This window comes from Salvia hispanica, chromosome 2 (genome assembly GCF_023119035.1).
Source record: "Salvia hispanica cultivar TCC Black 2014 chromosome 2, UniMelb_Shisp_WGS_1.0, whole genome shotgun sequence".
Lineage (NCBI taxonomy): Eukaryota > Viridiplantae > Streptophyta > Magnoliopsida > Lamiales > Lamiaceae > Salvia > Salvia hispanica.
Window position 1 is genome coordinate 14,556,036 of NC_062966.1, and position 21,464 is coordinate 14,577,499.

The window sequence follows — 21,464 nt, forward strand, 5'->3', positions numbered from 1 at the left end:
GGACAGGAAGACATAACCTTTCTGTGACGGAGGGTTTGATAAAGTTATGCGTACTGCCCCCGTCAATCAGTATGGACAGCGAGGAATCATGTATGTGGCCGGTGATAAGAATAGAGCAGGGGTTGATCTTCGGACCGATGACAAAAATGCGAGACACATCCCATGTGATTGCCATGTTAACCCCGTCTTCATCAGGGGTCTCCTCGTCATCACTGTCTTCACCTATCAGAGCATAGAATTTCTTGGCGCAGACATGTTCCCGGGTATGTTTCTCTGGGCAATACCAGCAAAGGTTGCGAGCTGTCCTGTCGGCTCTCTTGGCAGTGGATATACGGATAACCGGGTAGTCATGCGGAGCGCCCTCCCGCTGCAGTGTCGGCGGATGGGGAACCGGCTTTGCCCCGTCCAGCGGCTTGAGACCGCATGTGTTGGTACCGGCAGACGGCTTCTGATCACGGCGCTGCCATTGTGGTTGGGCACTGGCGGTAGCCGACTGACTCGCGGCGGCATGGCAGGCTGCCAGCTGTTGGGCTAGTGCGATGGCCTCGCTCAGGGATGACGATCGTCGGGTCAACAGTTCATGTCATAGCGACGCTGCGAGTCCCGTGATAAAGAGGGAGGTCAAGGTGTTGTCGCCCACGTTCGAGACCTTGCGGACAATTGGTTCGAACTCGCCAAGGTAATCATCCAAAGATCCTGTCTGTCACAGCGAAGCGAGGCGGCCCACATAATCCTCGTAGAGTTCGGGATCGAAACGCCTCTTAATATCCAACAAAAAATCATCCCAGCCCCGGCCTCCACTATTGGATTCCCAGAATCCAAACCACTCTGTTGTTGCGTCATCCAATAGAAACTCAGTGAGATAAAGACGGTCCGCCAAGGATGTAAAGTTATGATTGTAATACTTTTGGACCTTCTTAATCCACAAATTGACCCCTTCACCACTGAAATGGGGTGGTTCAATCTTGAGTTTTGGCCATGCCTCCACGTCGAATCCTACGGGCTTGATGAGGACGGAGCGAGGCAGCGACCAACCTCACGGTTTTGATGCCATTACCGCCGCCGTTCCGTTAGGCGGTTTCTTCCCCAAATCCTCGACCGCGACCTGCAATCGGGTCACGTGATCTTCGATGCTCTTATTGAGGGACGTCTGCTACCTTTCAAACGACTCGTGAGCGAATCGGTTTGCATGGATCTTCTTTTCGTCATTGGCAAGTCTTATTTTAATGTCGTAAACCATCCGACCCACCTCGTTGAGGGTAAACTCTGTGGCGGCGTGTTTTCGGACGTCGAACCCATATCTCCAGCCATCACAAACGATGCGGCGGGGGAAGAAAATGTTAGGTTTGGTATACTAAAAAGCATGTTTCGAGCAGTTTCGAGCAAATAGAATCTTGCTTGTATACGAAAAACTCTACAATCCATTTTTAACCCGATTCAGTATTATTCGAGTAGTTTTGCACGAATAGAATCAATATATTATTACGTTGTGTTTTCTAGTGCATTTATAAGATGTTTTATAAACATTTAAATATATAAGAAGCAAACAAAGTCTAAGTCTTTTGCTTAGTAGACCGGTTGTGGGCGTCGTCCACTTTAAGATAACACGGTCAGATCTATGCAATGCTTTGCAAAAGAAAAAGAAGAATTTCACAACCTAGATAGGCTTAGACTACCTATCGTGAAAAGTTGCAATGTCAGTCCGCATATTTCTAAGCCTTACTGAAATAAGATGACATTGGTGTGATATAGCACTGAACGGATCTAACAGCAAGACGTGTCTTTATGCTATCTACTGAGAAAGACTGGGTCTTGATAAAATATTATTTCTTAATCTACATATGTTAGTATTGAGCATACGATATTGATTATGCACTGCTTTGACTTATCAAATGGTGCGGGTTTTTCGCAACCCAATAATCATGATATATTGGGTAGTGGTGATTGATATCTAGCGGTGCTAGGATTGCTATTATGTTGAAACGTGCGCGAGGTGAGTCTCGTTTGATAATGTCCTCAAGAGGAGCTCGAACAAGGTTTTATCGCTCTATGAATAATAATTAAGTGTTTCTTGCTAAGTCCACTCTTGGAATTAATAAGATGTTAATTAATTAAGTCCATAGCAGACATTAATTAATTAATGGACATTTATATCTTAAGCGCGGGAAATAAATAATAAACAAAGTGGAAACCCGGATTACTTGTAATTTCGGATTTGGATGGGGAGAGTTCAATATTACTTCTGTAGTGGCTGCTCGTAATATTCCAATATAAGTTTGTATTAAATTGTGAGTTCAATTTAATTAGTAAAAAGCTAATTGGGGGAGCCCATATCCAAAACCTTCCATAGATCCCTGTTTGGGTCCAAAAGGAACTTAATATAAATAGGAGAATAAATGAGACAGAATAATTAATTAATTCATTATGAAAAATTTCGTCCATCTCTCTCTAGAGTAGGGACGATATTTTTCTTATTTTCTCCTCCGTGAGAATTTCAGCTCCTCCTCCGTGAGGAATTTTCTGTCTTCTTTATTCGAGTCCTAGTATTTTGATAAAATCAGCCCATCCTGATATCGAGATACAATTCGGGAACCAGAGAGAAGATCCGTGGTCTAGTATTGAAGATCATCACGTGGAGAAGGCGCGAGCAATCGACGATTCTTTGGAGAATCAAAATCGGTAACCCTAAACCGTAGAAATCATGTTTAGGATTTATATTTTTCTAAGCATGAATTATTTGCGTTCTAGCATGCAATTATCTGTTTAACATGTGAATTGATTAATCGCATAATCGGTCAAATAGATCCGTATCTGATTTATTTATTTTGTACAAATCTTCCGCTGTGCAAGGGGCACCAAACCCCAACAGAGAACGTGAATGAAGCACCAATTGATAGGATGCTAGTTCCTATCTCAATCTCAGAGCACTCGTAACAATGGAATTTTGTGAACAATAGCCAAGAAACCAACTCTAATAAGAACACAAAAGATGAGAAAAAACGATTTTATTACTTTAATTCTCAATGACTCAATCTATGGGAATTCTACAATATATAGAATTCCCCATACTTGATTCGGACTTACGATTTGGGAAAAAATCAAGAATAAAACCCGAAAAGATTTGACTCAATCTTTTAAAATAAAAAGTTCTACAAATAAGGAAACAAATAAAAAACAAATCAAAATAAATCAAAACAATTCTATGTCTAATGTTGGACGTAGTCTCGATACTTTGCGGGTTTCGAGATGCATTCCTCCTTGGTCGATCCATTTTGGTCCCTCTCTTCATTGATCTGCCTCTTGCCTCCGACTCCACGTTCCTACCTTGCTCCGTTGTATCGGGCTGCCTGGGCTCATGCAGCTCCGCTTCGTCACCGGGCACATGGCCATTGATTAGGGTCGTATCAAGATTGAACCTATATAGGCTGGCTCATATAATCTAAAACTGCAAGGGCCCATTCATCACAAGTCTGTCATATTGATAGAGTAAGTTCCAAGGCTGTGTTTATCTTTATGTTTTTATACTCTTTTGGACTTCACCTCTAGGCTTTGTGCACATTAAATGTTGCCAATGGCACAATTACAGGTTACATGTTCGATCCGATTAACCTAGTGTAAGAGAGCCTGATTTCATGAGTAAAAGATTATGTGTTCCAATTACGTAGTCAACTTCAATTGAACCTAGTGTAAATATATGTAACACTTACATATTTGGATCATGAAGTCATCTAAAGAGCAATCCACATTATTTTCTTTGTGTTTAGTGGATGTATAAATTAACATATTGTCCTTCATTTGATATTCATCACAGAAGTAGTGTACATCTATCTATCTATCTATACATATATAAAAGCCGAGTTTTGGCATTATTTTAAAATATTTATAAGTTTTGTTCTCATTTTGAAATATTTATAAGTTATGAAACTAATTTAAATATTTACACTAATCATTTGTAATTAAAACCGTAACATTTACTACCAATTATGCATAAAGTTTTGCAGCAATAATAATATGACAGTTACTATTCTTTAATACAACTAATGTTGTATACATATGTAGATTAATGTTATATTTCAATAGATTTAATGAAGGATTACAACTTTCGTAAGTTATGTGCACGTTTTCTTCATTAATGTAGAATATAGCACCAACAAAGCATCAAATAAAATGATTCAGACTATATCAATTGAATACAAGGTTATATTCACTCTAATTAGTAACGTAAAAATTTATATGCACAGAAATCGTTATTGATTAATTATACTTAGAGAATTTAAAATGTCTTTAAATATTATTGGCAAAAGAAAGGTTTAAGAATTAGTATATAATTCTTTTTGTTGGACTATAAATATATGACACATGGTAGCAATTATTTCACTCACTCGCTATCTTATTCTCTATTGCACTGGTCACTTTTCTTACAAACTTTATTCGGCGGTTTCATCTTCCAATGAAACTTTATCCTACATTTTCTATAAGCGTGATTGAATAGTTTTGATTAACTCTCATTGTTTATGTAATTGCAGGAACTATAAGACACTTCGTCAATTATGGTGTTGGAGGCAATTGTTTATGTAAGTATAAAATTTGTAGTTTATTTTTTAGAATTGATATTTAGCTTTCATTTCAACTATAAATCTACAAATTAAAATAATGTGTCTTTTGAGATAATGAAATTTAATGTTGAATCATCAATTTGTCGATGGTGAGGAAGAAATGGGCTGAGGCATATATAGGTTGCGGCAGCCGAGATTGTAGAAGAAATGAACGAATGAGTGAAGAAGAAGATTGACAATGTGTTTATACATGGTCACAATTTCTTTTATTTATTTAATTTGTAACTATTTGAGGTTTGTGTTTAGGGTTATAAGTTTTGGCTTGGTCTTGGATATAATTTTCATGCACAATTATTGAAGCAATATACTTGTGATTCTTTCATATTAATATTAATGATTATTGTTGTGTAGTATTAATTTTTTTATTTTTATCTGAGTGTTTACGTTGTCCATTAATACTAATATAGAACTGTGATTGTTATTGTGTTAGAGATAAGAAAGTGGTTATTAGAAGCTTTGATTAATTTTACAAATAATGCAACTTTATGTACTTAAATATGTGTATAGGTTTGGTAGATTTTTAAAGTTGTTTAATTTTATGTTTGTGCTTAGGGTTATAAGTTTTGGCTTGGTCTTGGATATAATTTTCATGCACAATTATTGAAGCAATATATTTTTTTTTATCAAAACATTAGAGAGGATGTGTGACTGTATGAAAATTTAAATTTCTATTTATATGGTTGATGGTACTTGTGATTCTTTCATATTAATATTAATGATTATTGTTGTGTAGTATTAATTTTTTAATTTTTATCTGAGTGTTTAGGTTGTCCATTAATACTAATATAGAACTGTGATTGTTATTGTGTTAGAGATAAGAAAGTGGTTATTAGAAGCTTTGATTTTTCCACATTTTGTTCCAACCCATGAAGATTTAAAAAAAATTTGGCGGCTTACCCCTTTTAAAAAAAAATTTTAATCCCTTTAAAGAATAATAATTATGTTCATTTTGTTCATACATGTATCATTATTTTATTGGTGGATATTTTTAAATTATTATCATAATTTCTAAATTATTTATAAAATGTGCATGAACCCAAGAACGTGTAGTGGTTACTTTTTATTGAAGGAAAAAGGGAAATGTTTAAAAAAAATAACTCCCCCCCGTTTAAAAATTAAAATATTTTGCCTATTAATCTTTTACCCATGCAAAAAGGGGAAACCTACGTTAAAAAAAAATTTAATTTTTAACCTAAGGGGAGAATTTAAAAATTTTTAAAAGAGCCTAATTTCTTTTTTTCCCCCTTATAAATATGACATTTGATCTACCCCACATGCCCCCCACCTTATCAGTTCAAACTTCATCTTTTTGTTCTTCCCATGAAGAAGGTTGGGATACCGAATTTCCTTTTCTCAATGATCTAAAACCCTTTTGATTCGATTACCCGGGTTGGCTTCCACCCCCCATGAAGTTACCGCTCCTGGAGCCAAAAAACCAATGTCGTGAGTTTATGTTTTTTCGTTATGTTTTTTTTTAAATGTTTCCCCTCGTTTTTAAATGGGGTATTATTTAAATTTTTCCTTTTAAAAATGACCCCCAAATTTTTTGGGAAAATTACCCTAATTAGTATTTTTTTGGGCTTATAAATATTTTTGGTTTTTTTAAAAATTTAAACCCTAACAAACAAAAATAATGAAAAACCCTTTTTTATGTATAAACGGGAAAGCAGGGGGGGATTGATAAGGGAGAATTTACCCCGGAGGAATGGATATGTGACCCAAAGTTTGGGTTTGGGAGGTGGAAAAGGAGGCTAACAAAACTATATTTGCAACCAAAAGTTTCCTTTTGGGATCCCAGAAAAAGGGGACAACCCGAAACTATATTTAAATTGTTTATCTCTCTTATCTCCTTTTTCAATGGAAGGGGGAAAAGGGAGAGAGATAAATTAGAAATGAGGAGCTTCATGCATTTGTTGTGGTGGGGGGGTGCTATTTTTTTTTTTTTTTATTATTTTTTTTTTTTTTGTTTTTTTTGTTTTAGTTGTCCTTAATTTTTTTGTACATAAAAAATATTAATATTATTGGCACATGTACTGGGATTATTTTGGGGAGGGAACAATTTTTTATTTATTAATAATTTAAAAAAAATATAAAAAATATATATTTTAAAACATATAAAAAGGAATATTGGGAAAATTAAAAAATAATGTCTTTTATTAATTTAAATGCATATTATAACAATAAAACTATATAATTTTTATGCCCTTGATATTTATAAAAATTTAGCTTTTTTATAGTATTAGAAATTGTGGTTTTTTTTTATGAAATTTTTAAAATTTAATAATATATTTAATATTTTTTTAATTTTAAAGTTAGTGAAATTTGTATTCAATTTTAGTATATTTAATATAAAAAATGCAATTAATAATAAACAAATTGTGTTAAATTATTTATTTTATAAGTTTTTTAAAAGGAGATATTCAGGGACTTGAAAGAATTATTAAGGAGGTAGCTTAACCGTTTTAAAATAAATATGATATCTAAAAACGATAAAAATTAGATGCACAAAAATTTAAAAAAAAATAATTTTTTGATTAAAATTAATATTATTTAAAAAAATTTCATTTTTTAAATTTTGGGAAATTTATGAGATTAATTAAAATATTTATTTAAATAATTAAATGCATAATCATAATAATGTAAATGGAATAATGGTATTTAAATATATAAAAAAATTTTAGTACTACATTTTTTTTCCTATTTCAAGAAAGATTGATTTGAGTAAAAAAAAAAGTGAACTAAAAAGCGTTGATTTTCCCTTTTGTGGCACAATCTTTTTTCATTGTTCTCTAAGTTTTTACTTAGTTACGTTAATTGTAAAATTATAAGTTAAAATTATATTAAATTTATATGAATAAAATATAAATAATTTAATTTAATTTTGCTCTAATAAATAATATCATTGGGTGAATAGGGGTGCTTAAATGAATCCAAGCAAGATTTTTTTGGGTTTTTCGTTCAAGCCCCCATTGTAAGGCACTTTTTTTGATATGAGTATATAATAATTTTACCCAAATTTGGGGGTTTAAAAAAAACCCTTTCCACGGTTTGGATTGGGAAGTAAGGGCCCTTTTTTAAAAAATGGGAAAATATTGAATACGATTTAAACCTAAAAAATAGATAAGTGATCCTGTAAAAATTAAGGGGGAAGAAATTTTTTTGATAATGGGGTCATTTTTTATCAGTTTTAAATTTTATTTTAAAGTTAAGGGTTTAGGATTTAGATTTCAAGGTTTTTGGGGTTTTTTGTGTATATGGTCACTATATTGGGGGGTGAAATGGCCGACTAGAAAGTGTCTCCCCCGGGAATTTTTAAATTATAGCTTTTGATAAATAATATCTTAAACCATTGGGGGAAGTGGTAATTATTATATTACTTAGGTTTTTTTTTTTTGTGTGATGTAAATTTGCTTTTTTTATTCCCGGTTGGGGTTATTTTTTTTAAAAATAATGTACAAAATTATTTTTTACGTATTTATATTTGAGTTGAATCTCAAAGATACATTAAAAAAATTAAAAAATTTTTGGGGGTTTTTAAAAAAATGTGTTGACATTTAAAATTTTTGGGAAATTTTTAAAAGAATGCTTAAAAAAAAAGCAAGCAAGATTTTTTTTTTTACCACATAAACCCCCTTTAAAACACTTTCTTTTATTAGTGTTTTTGGTTTTTCCCCAAGATTTAAAAAAAATCTATTATCGGGGGTTAAGAAGTGGCCGGAGGGTAATGGGTATATTGAATACGGGTCTAAAACCCCCAAAAAAAAAAGTGATCAACAAAGTAAAATTGAACCCGTAAGAGGAGAATTTTATTAAAATTTGGATCATTTGTTGGGCATGATGAGTATTTCATATTTGAAGAGAATAAAGTGGACCGTGCATAGTTAATTTGTTATTAATGTTATCATGTAAATTAATTTAAAATCTTAAATCAATGTTTAAAATACCTTAGTCCGTGCATAGTACGTGTCCGATATCTTCGGTACGGAATAGTAAGCGCATTCTTTTATGATTGGGGGGGATGCGTGCCGGGGTGGTGTGCGGGATAGTTCCCCGCTGCCCCAAGCTCGTCTCCTTCATGTCCGGGGGTGGGTGTAAATGGTGGGACGGGTGCGGGGGCGTGTCGTGTGGGAGACTTCTTGTCATCCCCGGCGCCCCCTGCTCGTCTGCTCCATGTCGATCGGTGTATTGGGGGGACGGGTGCAAGGGCGTGCGTGCGGGAGACATGTTGTCATACCCGGCACCCCAGGGGCGTGCGTGCGGGAGACATCTTGTCATCCCCGGCGTCCCCGGGTGTGTTGTGCGGGAGGCATCGTGTCATCCCCGGCGCCCCTCGCTCGTTTGAAATTTTTTTTTGCCATTTCTTTTGTGGAGAGAATGATTTTATATATTTAGACTTGCCATTTCTTTTTATTTAGTAGCTTATTTGAATCTATTATGAACCCAAAACATATTTTTATTTCTTCTTGAGCCCATTTTTATCTGAAACCCAATGATCACCCGAAGAGAATGAAAACCGCTGCAATGCTGAAAAATAGGAACAAATCAGCCTAGATTACTTCTTTTGTTCATAAATCCAAATAAACTCCAAACCAACCGTGTAATCTTCACAAATTAGTTTCCACATTTTTAGGCACGATATATGGTGGTGGAGAGTCACGATATATGCAGTTAAGTGAAATTCATTATACAGATACACCTAAACCCAAAACCATATCTGAGAAAATAAGTAGAGGAGACACCGAGAAGGAGAAGAGAGTTTTGGCAGTCAGACGAAGTGATTCACGGAGATGCAGCGACGCTAAGTCGAGATTGTTTAGCGAGTCGTGGAGAGAGCGTATAGCAGCAACAGCGGCGGCACCGACGCTCGCCACAATGATGGCGGCAACAGCGAGTCCTTGGAGTTGTGTCACGGCTCGGGTGCGACGGCGGAGAGCGACTCCAGCAGCGGCTGATCAGGACTGCGGCGGAGGAAAGAGAGAGAGCAATCGCGACTGCTGGTTGTTCCATGATTATGAAGGAAGGTGAAAGAGAGTTTGAGAGAGAGCTTTGAAGATGTTGTGAGGGAGAGTTGTAGAAAGGTTTGGTAAATGAAACGAGCTAAGAAAAGAGGAATTGGAGCTCTCTGATTTTGTGAGTCCACAGATCACGTAAGGTGAGAAATGTTTTGAAGTTTGGACCTTGTTTTATTTAAATGTTTTATGCAATGTGATTAATTTGTAGATTTGGATTGGGCCTATTATTTTTAGTAAAGGAGAAGGATTGGAGTTAACCCAGGCTTTGGGCCGGAGTATATTAAATCAATGGATGACTTCACGCATGCTGTCTCGGGCATTTTCAAAGTTAAAACTCTGAGGGTACTCAATGGTGGCATGATAAATACTTTTTATAAAATGTTTTCGGCATGAGTCCACTGAGTGCATCAAGTACTCAACCCTGCATGTGTTAAAAATGTGCAGGTTGAGCTGTGACGAGCGCGGTAGATGTTGAGCAGAGCTGGTGAAGATTTGTGTTTGCTTTTAAATGTTCCGAATATATTATGTCTTCATACATATATTATTCTTCTCTCGAATGCTTCCGCTGAATGTTGCTTTCTTTTGAGTTCATGTATTGATGAGATGTAATTCCTTTGAATTGTCAATTGTTGGGATAGTACTCTGATTTCTATTCGAACTATTCCAATTATTTCGAGCTATGGTCTGAGTTTCGTTATTTTCCCATTTCTTTCCCGCTTCTTTAACCCTCCTCTGGCCGTGATTTACCGTGTTTTCTATTCTTAGAAAATGCGGACGTGGCAAGAATAAGGATTATGGTAGGAGATGGTCCTATCTCAAAATTGATAAATAAAGTATTTTATTAAAAAAACAAATTGAAGTCGGATTGAATTACAATTAAGATGTTGTTCGTACTATGACTCATTATCATATGATTATTTATCTAGAATTAAATTGTGAGATTCAATCTATTGAGCCAAACATATACCACCTTTGTCCCGCATTAGGAGTCATATTTGTTTCCTGTACTCTTTATAAAATAATATAGAGAATACATCTGCATTATTTTTTCTCTTACTTTACTATTTCTCAATTTTAATTATTTATTACTCCCATCATTTTTATAAAAGAATGCAGAAAAACAAATATGAGTCCTAGGGATGGAGGTAGTATAATATACATATGAATTATAATTTTCAAATCAAATAGAGTAAAATGACTGGAAAACTAACAAAAAAAAAATAGAGAAAGAGAGACAGACCAATGTTCTGTAAAACCAGTGTGTACAAATTACAATTAGCAAACATCAAAAAAAGTGAAAGTTGGAGTACTAGTTTTAAAATGGGGGGCTTCACTTACTTCTCCGTCTCAAATTTCACCATATTTTATATATACACTCCTGTCCCTACTATTCATAATCAATTAGTACTTCAATAATCAATTAAGTACTACTTTAAAACCTTGGAAATGCGGCTGCATTTATCACACACCATCTCCATCCCACCAAACTAATATCATAAAAAAAGACATGATACCATTATGATAGTAATCATAGTTTCGATTAGTTAATTTACATATATTGGGTGTTTGGTAGATTAAGATAATTGTGAGTTATCTTATTGTAGTGTTTGGTACAATAAGTCACAAGTAAGGATTAAAATTATGATTGTCAAAATTATCCTCATTAGTTTAAGTTAATTACTAAACTATCATCATTTTACCCTAATTATTCCTATAAAATCGTTTTGTTTAAAATTAACATCTTTTCAAGCTAAACTCCTTACAAAAATTAGCATCTTTATATCAAAAAACTTATATTTATTTTGGTATTCTATTTTTGTGAGCATTAATAATTTTGGACAAATTTTATGAATAATCAATTATTATTTTGGACAAATTCTATATGAAAATATTTTATCAAGTACCAAATTTTATATGTTCAATTTTTTTGAAGTTTAAAGCGTTTGTGGATTGAACAACATCGTATATTTATGTTCAAAACAAAAGCAATTGCCTTCAAGTATTACGTAATTATAAGTATAATATAATATAATGTAAATAAAGTAATATAATGAGAATATAATACGATTTAATGTAAAGTAATATAACGAGAACATAAAGTAATATAACGAGAATATTATAATATAATATAATGTAAATAAAATAACAAAGTAATATAATTAGAACAACAAATTGACATCAACAAAATTCTTAATATGATTTAATAGGAAAATGACGTCCTTCAATACAACAACTAAGTAAAATTGATGGGTTAGAAATTTTGATGGGTAAAATTGTATTTTGCTAACTTAACTAGGCTTCCATGATAAATAACATAGGATTTTGGGTAGTTACAAATATGACTAAAACATAAGATTTTCAGTGGGCTTTGTGCGGGCCGGAAATAAAACACGGGCTACTATGTTTGGTAACATAACTACCAAACACACAAATAAACCCAGATTAATCTCTTATCTAGGCGAAACATAGCTACCAAACGGTCCCTAATTGTTTTATAAAATTGTAATTGAAACGAACTCAATGTTTTTATAAAAGGAATAGAATAATTTAGTATGACTATACCATATCCATTGACCACTAATCAAATGGAGTATATTATCTCTATAAAAGTACCAATTTGTATTTATTTAACTAATTTAATCATGGTTGCACAGAATAAATTGCCTCGGAGATAATGCATTACATTGCATAAACACTAGCTAGCTAAGGCCTAAGGTTTTGAAAACAAAAAAACGAAGTAAAATTACGGTTTCACAGGAGTGATATGAAGCGCAACTAATGAGGCGTAAAATCCATCTTTGATGTTAATCAAACTCTGATGCTTCCCTTTCTCCACAATCACTCCGTTGTTGACAACCGCTATCAAATCTGCCGTCTTGATCGTGGACAGCCGATGCGCCACAATCACCGTCGTCCGGTTCACCATCGCCTGATCGAGCGCGTCCTGCACCACTCTCTCTGACTCTGCGTCTAGCGCGCTCGTCGCCTCATCCAGCAGCAGAATCTTCGGGCTCTTCACGATGGCCCGCGCAATCGCCACACGCTGCTTCTGCCCCCCCGACAGCTGCACCCCGCGCTCCCCCACAACCGTGTCGTACCCCTGTTGCAGCCCGCTTATGAATTTGTGCGCATTCGCCTGCTCCGCTGCCGCGATGATTTCTGCCTCCGTCGCCTCCCCTTCCTTCCCGTAGGCTATGTTGGCGCGGATCGTGTCGTTGAAGAGCACCGGCTCTTGGTTCACCAGCCCCATCTGCTGCCTCAGCCATTTCAGCTGGAATTTTTGGATCTCGACGCCGTCTAGGGTTATGCGCCCTGAATCTGGATCGTAGAATCTCTGTAACAGTGATATCACCGTTGATTTGCCGCTCCCGCTCTCTCCAACCAGAGCTACTGTCTGCAAATTGAGTATTGATAATCAACAATTCCGTCAATTAAATCTACTTTTACCTAATCGTAATGTATATACCTTTTGGCCATGAATCGTTAAGGAGAGGTCTCTGAAGATCTGCACATCGGGTCGGGTCGGATACTTGAAGCTCACATGTTTGAGCTCGATCTCTCCCTTTACACTCTCTAATTTGATTCCAGATTCATCACTGGGATTAATCTTCGATTCCCGGTCGAGAATGGTGAATATTGATGCTGCTGCAACCTTGGCTTTGCTTGAATCCGGTGCGAAAGAGCTGGATTGAGAGATTGCTAGTGCCGCCATGGTTAGTGCAAAGAAAACCTGCAACATTTAATTAGTTAGGGTTAGAGGATTGAATGAAAGAATGAATGATTGGCTGGTAATGGTGGTGATTACCCGAAATACATCAGAGAAAGTGATTTTGCCATCTTCAACGAGTCGAGCTCCAGCATAAAAGCTGGTAGCGTAAACCAGAAAGAGAAGGGCAAAGGATATCCCAAAACCAACTCCACTAATCAACCCCTGCTTAATCCCACTGCTCACAGGCCCTTCACATTTCTTCCTATACATGTCCATTACCTTCTCCTCCGCACAAAAGGAAGCAACCGTCCTTATACTCCCCACTGCGTCATTCGCCACCTGGCTCGCCTCCTCGTACATCGCCTTAGCATCTGCGCTAAACCCTTTCATGAACTTGAGCTGCACATATCCATTCGCTCCAATCAAAGGCAGCATCACCAGGATGATCAGAGCCAATTGCCAGCTAGCTTGGAAAGCAATGGCTAACCCAGCAACCAATGATGACAAATCTTGAACCATCTGGGCAAGCGCGTCGCCAACGAGAGCTCTAACGGTAGCAGCATCAGCAGACAGCCTCGCTCCGATGATCCCACTTGAGTGCTCTCCCTCATCGAACCACCCCACCTCCATATTCACCACCTTCTCGAAGCACATCAGCCTAATCCTTCTGATCAGCTTGTTTCCCGCCACGCCAAAGAGATACGTCCTCGCTGGATATGCTATCAGAGACACCACCCCGAGCACCATGAATATGATGGCCCAAAACTTTGTGTCTTTGCGCAACTCACTTGGGGGCTCGAAGAAGGATTCGATCACGCTAGATATTAGTATGCCGAAGATTGGCAATATAGAGCCATTTATTATGGCGAAGACGGCTCCTGCTATGAGCACTGGTGTTTCTGGCTTGTTGAGATTGGCAAGGCGGCGGAGAGGGACCTTCGGAGGCATTTCAGATGATTCGTGATCTGATTTCTCTAGTGCAGATTCAGAGACGTTTAGTGTTGTTGCAGGTAGGCCAATTGTGAATGGCAATGAGTGGTGACGGCTGCTAGATGAGCCCCGACTCATGGAACGTGTGAGTGACATCCTTCGACTTGACTGCGATCTCTCCAAATCCACACTTGTTTCTGATCTTTCTTTGCCTTTGACATGCTCTGATGTGTCTCTGTTTACTTCCTGCAGGCGTATGAGCTAGAAATTCTGAAATTGAAACCACCTAACCCAGAAACCGCCAAGTTTTGGGCCAATAATTTGATTGTTGGGCTTTCTTTTACTTTTAGATTGTTTGGTTATGAACGAACATATTATAAGTAGATGATCAGATTTTTTCACAATAGAATAATTAAACATAAATCAAAATTTTAAGATTTTTAACCAATTTTTCAAAATTGCAAAAAGAACAAGAATTTGACTAACTTCTTTCTTGCAATTTTCCGCTTAAATTATCGTCTAAAACTGACGTGGGAGCTAACACGTAAATTAATATCGTGAAACATGAAGTTTTTAAATAGTGTAAAATTGGTGAGGGTTAATTGTCAAAAATGAAAGAAGACTACTTTTATAAATGAGCTAAAATTAAATAATAGAACTAGTAAATTATAATTGATAAAAGGATGGAACATAAATTATTGAGTAAAAGCCAAAATTGGTGTTGAACATTTGATCATTTTGCGATTTTGATCATAAACTTTATCTTTTGAATTTTTTGGTCCTGAATATTTCAAATCGGATCACAATTGATCCTAGACTAACTGTTCCGTTAAAACCTAATGGTCAACGGGTTTAATCCCAATTTTGACCAAATTAGACTTTTAATTATGATTTTTTACTCCTAATTAATTCCTTAATTATTTTAGTGTATTTATTTAAAATTAGAAATATATATTATTGCCAATCCTCACTCATTTCATTTCATTTGTAGGAAAGCTGAAAGTAGAATTAAATCTCTCACGTGACTATAGAAGAGGTAAACAAAACCAGAAATTTAAAAAAAAAAAAAAAAAAAAATTGATTTTTGCATCAAACAAAAGAAGTGATTTTTCACAACAAGAGAGGGAGAGGGAAAGGGGGGCACATCACAACACATGGAGCAAAACTGAACACAAATAAAGAAATGATCTTCTTTTCATGTTTTCCTATTGCATCCAACAAAACTCACAAGCACAGAGCCCTATAGACCTCAAAAACATTGTCCATGAAAAGCAACTGTAAAATATGATATGTTAATTTCAGGAGAAAGCATGCCTCAACTTCATATTGTATTTTCTGTTATGGCCTCATTTGGATGTTATTTGATGGACCTGCAAAACACATGATTCATCCAATAATGTCACCCCATGTTTCTTTTGCAAATACCAGCTCCATGTAACATCATTATACAGATAAATGTTCAACATTTATTCTTACAGATAATTTAATTGTGATCCTATCTTTGAGCGTGGTGGATTCTTTGTTACTTGCGTAACGTTTTACTATTATGTTAATTGTTTTAATAAAGTTTATTGCAAAATTATGTTGGATGTGAAAGCACAATGGGGATAAATACCAAAAGAAGTGGACTTTAACAGCTCCTTATAACAAAAATGAGAAATTATTACGAAACAATTCATAATTGAAATATTTTAGGAAATAAAAGCCCATACGAGTCGAAACAGAGATGAAAACAGTCCAGGCTAGAAAAAGTTTCTTTTAAAGACCTAGGAATAAGCCCACGACTAATATATTAGGCTTAGTTGTTTGACCAAACTTTTTAAGAAACTACCTCAAACCTATCAATTCTAAAAACTCAAACCTTGTTATGAGAAAACTAAAAAATTAATCTGAATTTGGACTTCATTGTGATTTTTAGTCCAAACTAAAATAATTACAATTTACATTTAGAATATGATGTGTATTAATTCTCATTATTCACTAATTAACATGTGTCATAATTTTCAAACAATTTAAGTGGTTTACATCTTTTAGGTAACTGAATATGGAAAATTCACCTTCAAATATCTAAACTACAAAAAAATCAAAGTATATTACTATATTTGTAATAAAGTGAAAATTCGAACTATTCCAATAATTTAAAAAATCAGAATTAAAAGTGTAATTTGATCAAAATTGAGATTAAATCCGTTAACAGTTAGTTTTTAACGGAACAGTTAGTCCAGGACCAATTGTGATCCAATTTGAAATGTTCAAGACCAAAAAATCCAAAAGATAAAATTTAGAACAAAAATCGTAAAAGGACCACATGTACGGGACCAATTTTGGCCTTTAAACTAAATTATTACTCCCTCCGTCCAACAAAAGATGTCACACTTTCCTTTTTAGTTTGTTCCACAAAAGATGTCACATTTCCATTTTTGGAAAAAGTTCTCTCTCACATTAATATAAAAATTATATATTCTCTCTCCATCTACACACAAAACAAAACCTCATAAAATCTCGTGTCATCCCACAAATATGACATCTTTTGTGGAACGGAGGGGGTACAACAATGGCAAATTCTATAAATTTCGCCGACATAATCTTGATAGGATGTTTGTGCTACCAAAATCAAATTTGAATTCACATAAAATTTTAGTAGCTTAAGCTTAAAAAAGACAAAGTTTAGGAAGTAAAAAAGAGGTTTACCGCGGCTGCTACTGAATTGAATTCGTACAAGAGGTGAAAGATTATTGTATGTATGTATTGATATTTATTATTGTAATTTAGGAAAATTGTAATAACGTTTTTGGAAGGAAACCGATAGAAAGTTTAGGAGATTCTAATTTTATTCTTTATTCATTATTTCTTACCAAAGTATTATACATATAGAGTGATATAGATACAAATATATGAAAATAAAAAATCAAATGAAATCCTACCAAAAATAAATAATAAAGTGACGGCCAAAGAAGAAATTTATACATAGAATTAGGATAATGGAGTAATAACAAAAATATGAGTTTCAAATAAAATTATTATTCTAATCATATTTGTAACATAGGCACCAAATAATTAGAACAATAAAACAATAAAGAAGGGAAAAGAAAGGTCCAATCAAACATGCCCACTTTTACTGACTAGTTTTCTTTAATATTTAAGTTTGCAAGAATTTCTTTTGGGAGTTAATGAAAGTGTTGCCTCCTTCATTGTCTAATTAATTGTTTGTGTTGAACGTGTATATATAATACATATGATTGTAATTAACTTGAAAACATATGGTTCGAGTAAGAATTTGAATTGAAATCAAATCCCCCTTACATTTTTTTCCTATTATGTTAGTATTATTGTAGTCATATTTGCCCATAATTAAGGAAATAAGAATCGCAGATACGAAAACGAAAATTAAATTGTAAAGAATAGAGATATAAAAGAGAATGGATTTTATTTCTCTATTTTATGAATCTCACCTTTTCGTGTATTTATAATGTAAGTAAAGATTCTTATTCCATATAATAATTAAGAATAAGGGATATTTGAAATTTCTACATGTAATAACAAGTCTAGAAAGTTCACATATACTTGAGGACATTGTTCCAAGTTTGCCTCCACACCTAATGGGCTTTTAAACCCTAATCGCACATTTTTTTTTCTATGATTATTAAACAGTAAAAAATAAATGCAAATTGTAAGAAATTGTAGGATTTTGAAACATTATTGTGCTCTAAAAGAAACATGGAAGATGAAGATAACAAAAGAAGTACGAGCTGAAAAATGAGCAACAAATATTTTCTAGATAGTGAAAATAATTGATTATGTAAATCCAATGTCTTTAGTGTCCTCAATTTTTTTTTTCATAGTTGTCTTTGATACTAAAAAAAGGTAATAATCCAAAAATCTAGAAATATAATAAATAATACCTAAAAATTTAAATAAATACAAAAAAAAAATACAAACCAACAATACAATAATATTCATATATGGATAACAGTGATGCCAAGTGTAGTAGGTCGGACTAGTTTATGTTAATAATTTTTTAACACAAAAATAGGTGTTCTAACTTTAGCAATTTTTTTAAAAAAATTGAGTTTTAAAATTGAATTCCATTTTTCCTTTTTTTGGCTAAAAAATATTCAATGGAATTTCCAATACTAATTGATCTTGTTGTGACTTTTTGGTTTATAATGGAACAACTAATAAATTATTCACAAACAGGTTAAAATTGTATGTTAAATGAATTGTTACATAAATTTGTTATAAAGTTAAATTTCTATCATATGAAATGATATTGTATTTGTATAAGTTCTTTAGGAAATTAAAATCAAACTTATCATGTCCTACTCATTGTAGTTAGTTCATCAAAAATGGATTGGAGAAATAATTGTAGATTCAAAGTATCACAGCTTATACATTTTATATACTTCAGAAAACAGAGCTGGCAAATCTAACACTATTTAAATCTAAAAATTACTCGATGTTTCAAATCATTTAATTTTAATTCAAAATTAATTCAATTAAATTTATTAGTATATTAAATTATAAAAAATAAAAAAGAATTATAATCTAGTTTCCAGTTAGGAACCGATCGGTTCCGGTTCCGAACCAGAACCTATTTTATTTAAAAAGTTAGAACCGATACCGAAACCGGTTTTTTCGGTTCCGATTCCTCAATTAACCGGTCGGTTCTGGTTCCGATTCTAGTTAACCGAGAACCGGGGGACCGTTTAAGCACCCATACAAACAACCATGACATGTATGTGATCACTTGAGTTATTGTTTGATTTAGGAGCCTTTAAATATTGCATTCTTTTTTCTGTGTTTAATTTGGTGTTATATGGGCTTTTATATCATACAAATTGTCCAAAATCATTAGACAAACCAATTGTAAGAAATTGAAGGGCTAGGACTTAAATTAGAGGAGTGTTGTGCTCTAATATTCACACAAGAAATCGAAACATTTTTGTATTCTAAACATGGAAGATTAAAATGTATGGTAAAGAATTGAAAATGTTAAAATACATGTTGCAGGGCCTTGCTTCTTGTTTAAAATGGCTCAATGTCAAAAGCCCAAGCCCAAGCCCAAGTAGTTTTATAACCATTCTTTAAAATGATAATTATTCAAGCCTTCAAATCTGTTAAACACAACGAAATATTTCCACATGACTCACTCTGCATACAGTGAGCTCATTAGCCTTCTTCTCCATCTTCACAATCTCCCCAATCTCCGCATACAAATTACTCCCTCCGTCCGTAAGAGTCCCATTCATGGGCGACACAAATTTTAAGAAATGTTAAGAAAGTGGGTGGAAAAAAGTTAGTGGAATAGGGATCCCACTTATATATATTAGTTTTAAATGAAATGGGAGTGGAATGAGTTAGTGGAAGGTGGGACCCTATTACCATTTATGGTAAAAGTGAACTGGGACTCTTATTCGCGAACGGACTAAAATGGAAAAACGGGACTCTTATTCGCGGATGGAGGGAATACAATCTAAGGCTTCATTGATCTCACCTGTTTGTGAATAGCCAGTGATAAGCATCGTATATATACTACTCCCTCCGTCCCGCTTAAGATGATACGTTTTTCTTTTTTGTTTGTCCCAACTAAGATGACACATTTCTTGTTTTGGTAACTTTCTCTCTCCAATTAATATACTCAGCCACTTTTTCTCACTCCTGTTAAAATATTCATCTTTCGTTATCTCTCTACTTTAATACTTACATCCACCTTCTCTCTCCAATTAAACACTTTAACCAATAATTTCTAAAATCCCGTGCCGGCTAAGCAATGTGTCATCTTAGCCGTAACGGATGGGTATATTAGATGTCATATCCTGTTCAGTCATTTCACCGAACACTTTGCGTGCACTCTCCATATCAGTACCAACGACGGACGGAGGTGGACCCCACCATCGATCCAACGGAAATCCCTTTCCTTTCGGTAGGTGAATGCATTTTATTTTACACAAATAGCAAGTCTTCCACTAATACCAAAGTCTTCTGTGACTCACTCACAACCACAATCCTATCACTTTCCTCCCCTTCTCTCACATCTCTAAAATACCAAATCGAGCTCCGGCCATCGCCCAGTAATGGCAGCTTATGCCGCTCTTGCTTCCCTTGCTCAAACTACAACTCTTTATGCAGAGCATGCCAAGTCTCAGTTCTCTATGGATGCAAAACAAAAACTTGGATCCATTCACGACTATGCAATCATGTTGCTTACCTTACTCGAAGATTATTCAGAGAGATCCAGCCGTTGGGAGGGCAAGCTGAGGGATTTAGCTCATGAAGCTGAAGACATTATCGAACAGTATATGTCCCAGCTGCCGTATAACAGATGGATTAAGCCATCAGATCGGAAATTTGAAGACCAGCTGAGTAATGTGACTCAAAAATTAGGTTTCATGGCTGGAGATCTGATGGAAAATCGACCTGCTCACTCTCCTCTTGATGTCTCATCATCATCATCATCATCATCATCAAGAGCTGCATTTGCTGGAAAAAGTAAGGTCGATTGGTTTAGATGGCGATGTGATAGCGGTGAAGGAGCGACTGTGTGGGATGTCATCAAAACGACAAGTCATCCCCATACTGGGAATGGGTGGTATTGGTAAGACCACTCTGGCTAAAACTCTTTACAACGATTCAGTTATCATAGTAGTCATTTTGATATTCGTGTTTGGATCACAATATCACAAGATTTCAATTGGCCTAAAGTCCTTTTAGGTGTTCTAGATTCAATTAACTTGATGGAACAACAATTGTGCTTAGATGATAAAGATTCAAAGGAATTTGGGGAAGAGCAAATGTAGGGGTAGTAGGGGTAGAGAGGAGACAGCTGATTTTACAAAAGTGTACAAAAAGTTAAAGGGCAGGAGATATTTGATTGTAATGGATGATGTTTGGAGCTCAAAGATTTGGGATGATGTGAGGAACATATTACCGGATGATAATAATGGAAGTCGAATCGTGTTAACCACAAGGTTACCGGATGTAGCTGTTTATCCGGACTCCACTTGTGCTCCTCATGAGATGAGGTTCATGAACGGTTCTGAAAGTTGGGATTTGCTTAAGGGAAGGGTGTTTGCAAACAGCGATTGTCCACCTGAATTGGAAGATGTTGGGAAAAAGATTGCGAGAAGTTGTGGGGGACTACCCCTTGCTGTTGTCTTGGTTGCTGGAATCTTGTCTGAAGTTAACAATGATCCTTCT

General features: G+C 34.9%; 2 protein-coding genes across 2 annotated transcripts in view; one reads left to right on the top strand and one right to left on the bottom strand.

The window, feature by feature from the left end:
- Nucleotides 1–12,228: 12,228 nt before the first annotated feature.
- LOC125205764 (ABC transporter B family member 21-like) lies at nucleotides 12,229–14,524 on the bottom strand. The gene is made up of 3 exons (XM_048104868.1): nucleotides 13,434–14,524; nucleotides 13,095–13,358; nucleotides 12,229–13,022 (listed from the first exon to the last, which is right to left on the bottom strand). The coding sequence occupies exons 1-3, from the start codon at nucleotides 14,421–14,423 to the stop codon at nucleotides 12,372–12,374; spliced, it is 1,905 nt and encodes a 634-aa protein (XP_047960825.1). The 5' UTR covers nucleotides 14,424–14,524; the 3' UTR covers nucleotides 12,229–12,371.
- A 6,499-nt stretch (nucleotides 14,525–21,023) lies between these two features.
- Nucleotides 21,024–21,464, top strand: part of LOC125206340 (putative late blight resistance protein homolog R1A-3) — a 566-nt gene continuing 125 nt past the window's right edge. Inside the window, exon 1 of the mRNA XM_048105608.1 lies at nucleotides 21,024–21,439. Coding sequence (XP_047961565.1) covers nucleotides 21,024–21,439 — 416 coding nt within the window. The remainder of the gene's footprint in view (nucleotides 21,440–21,464) is intronic.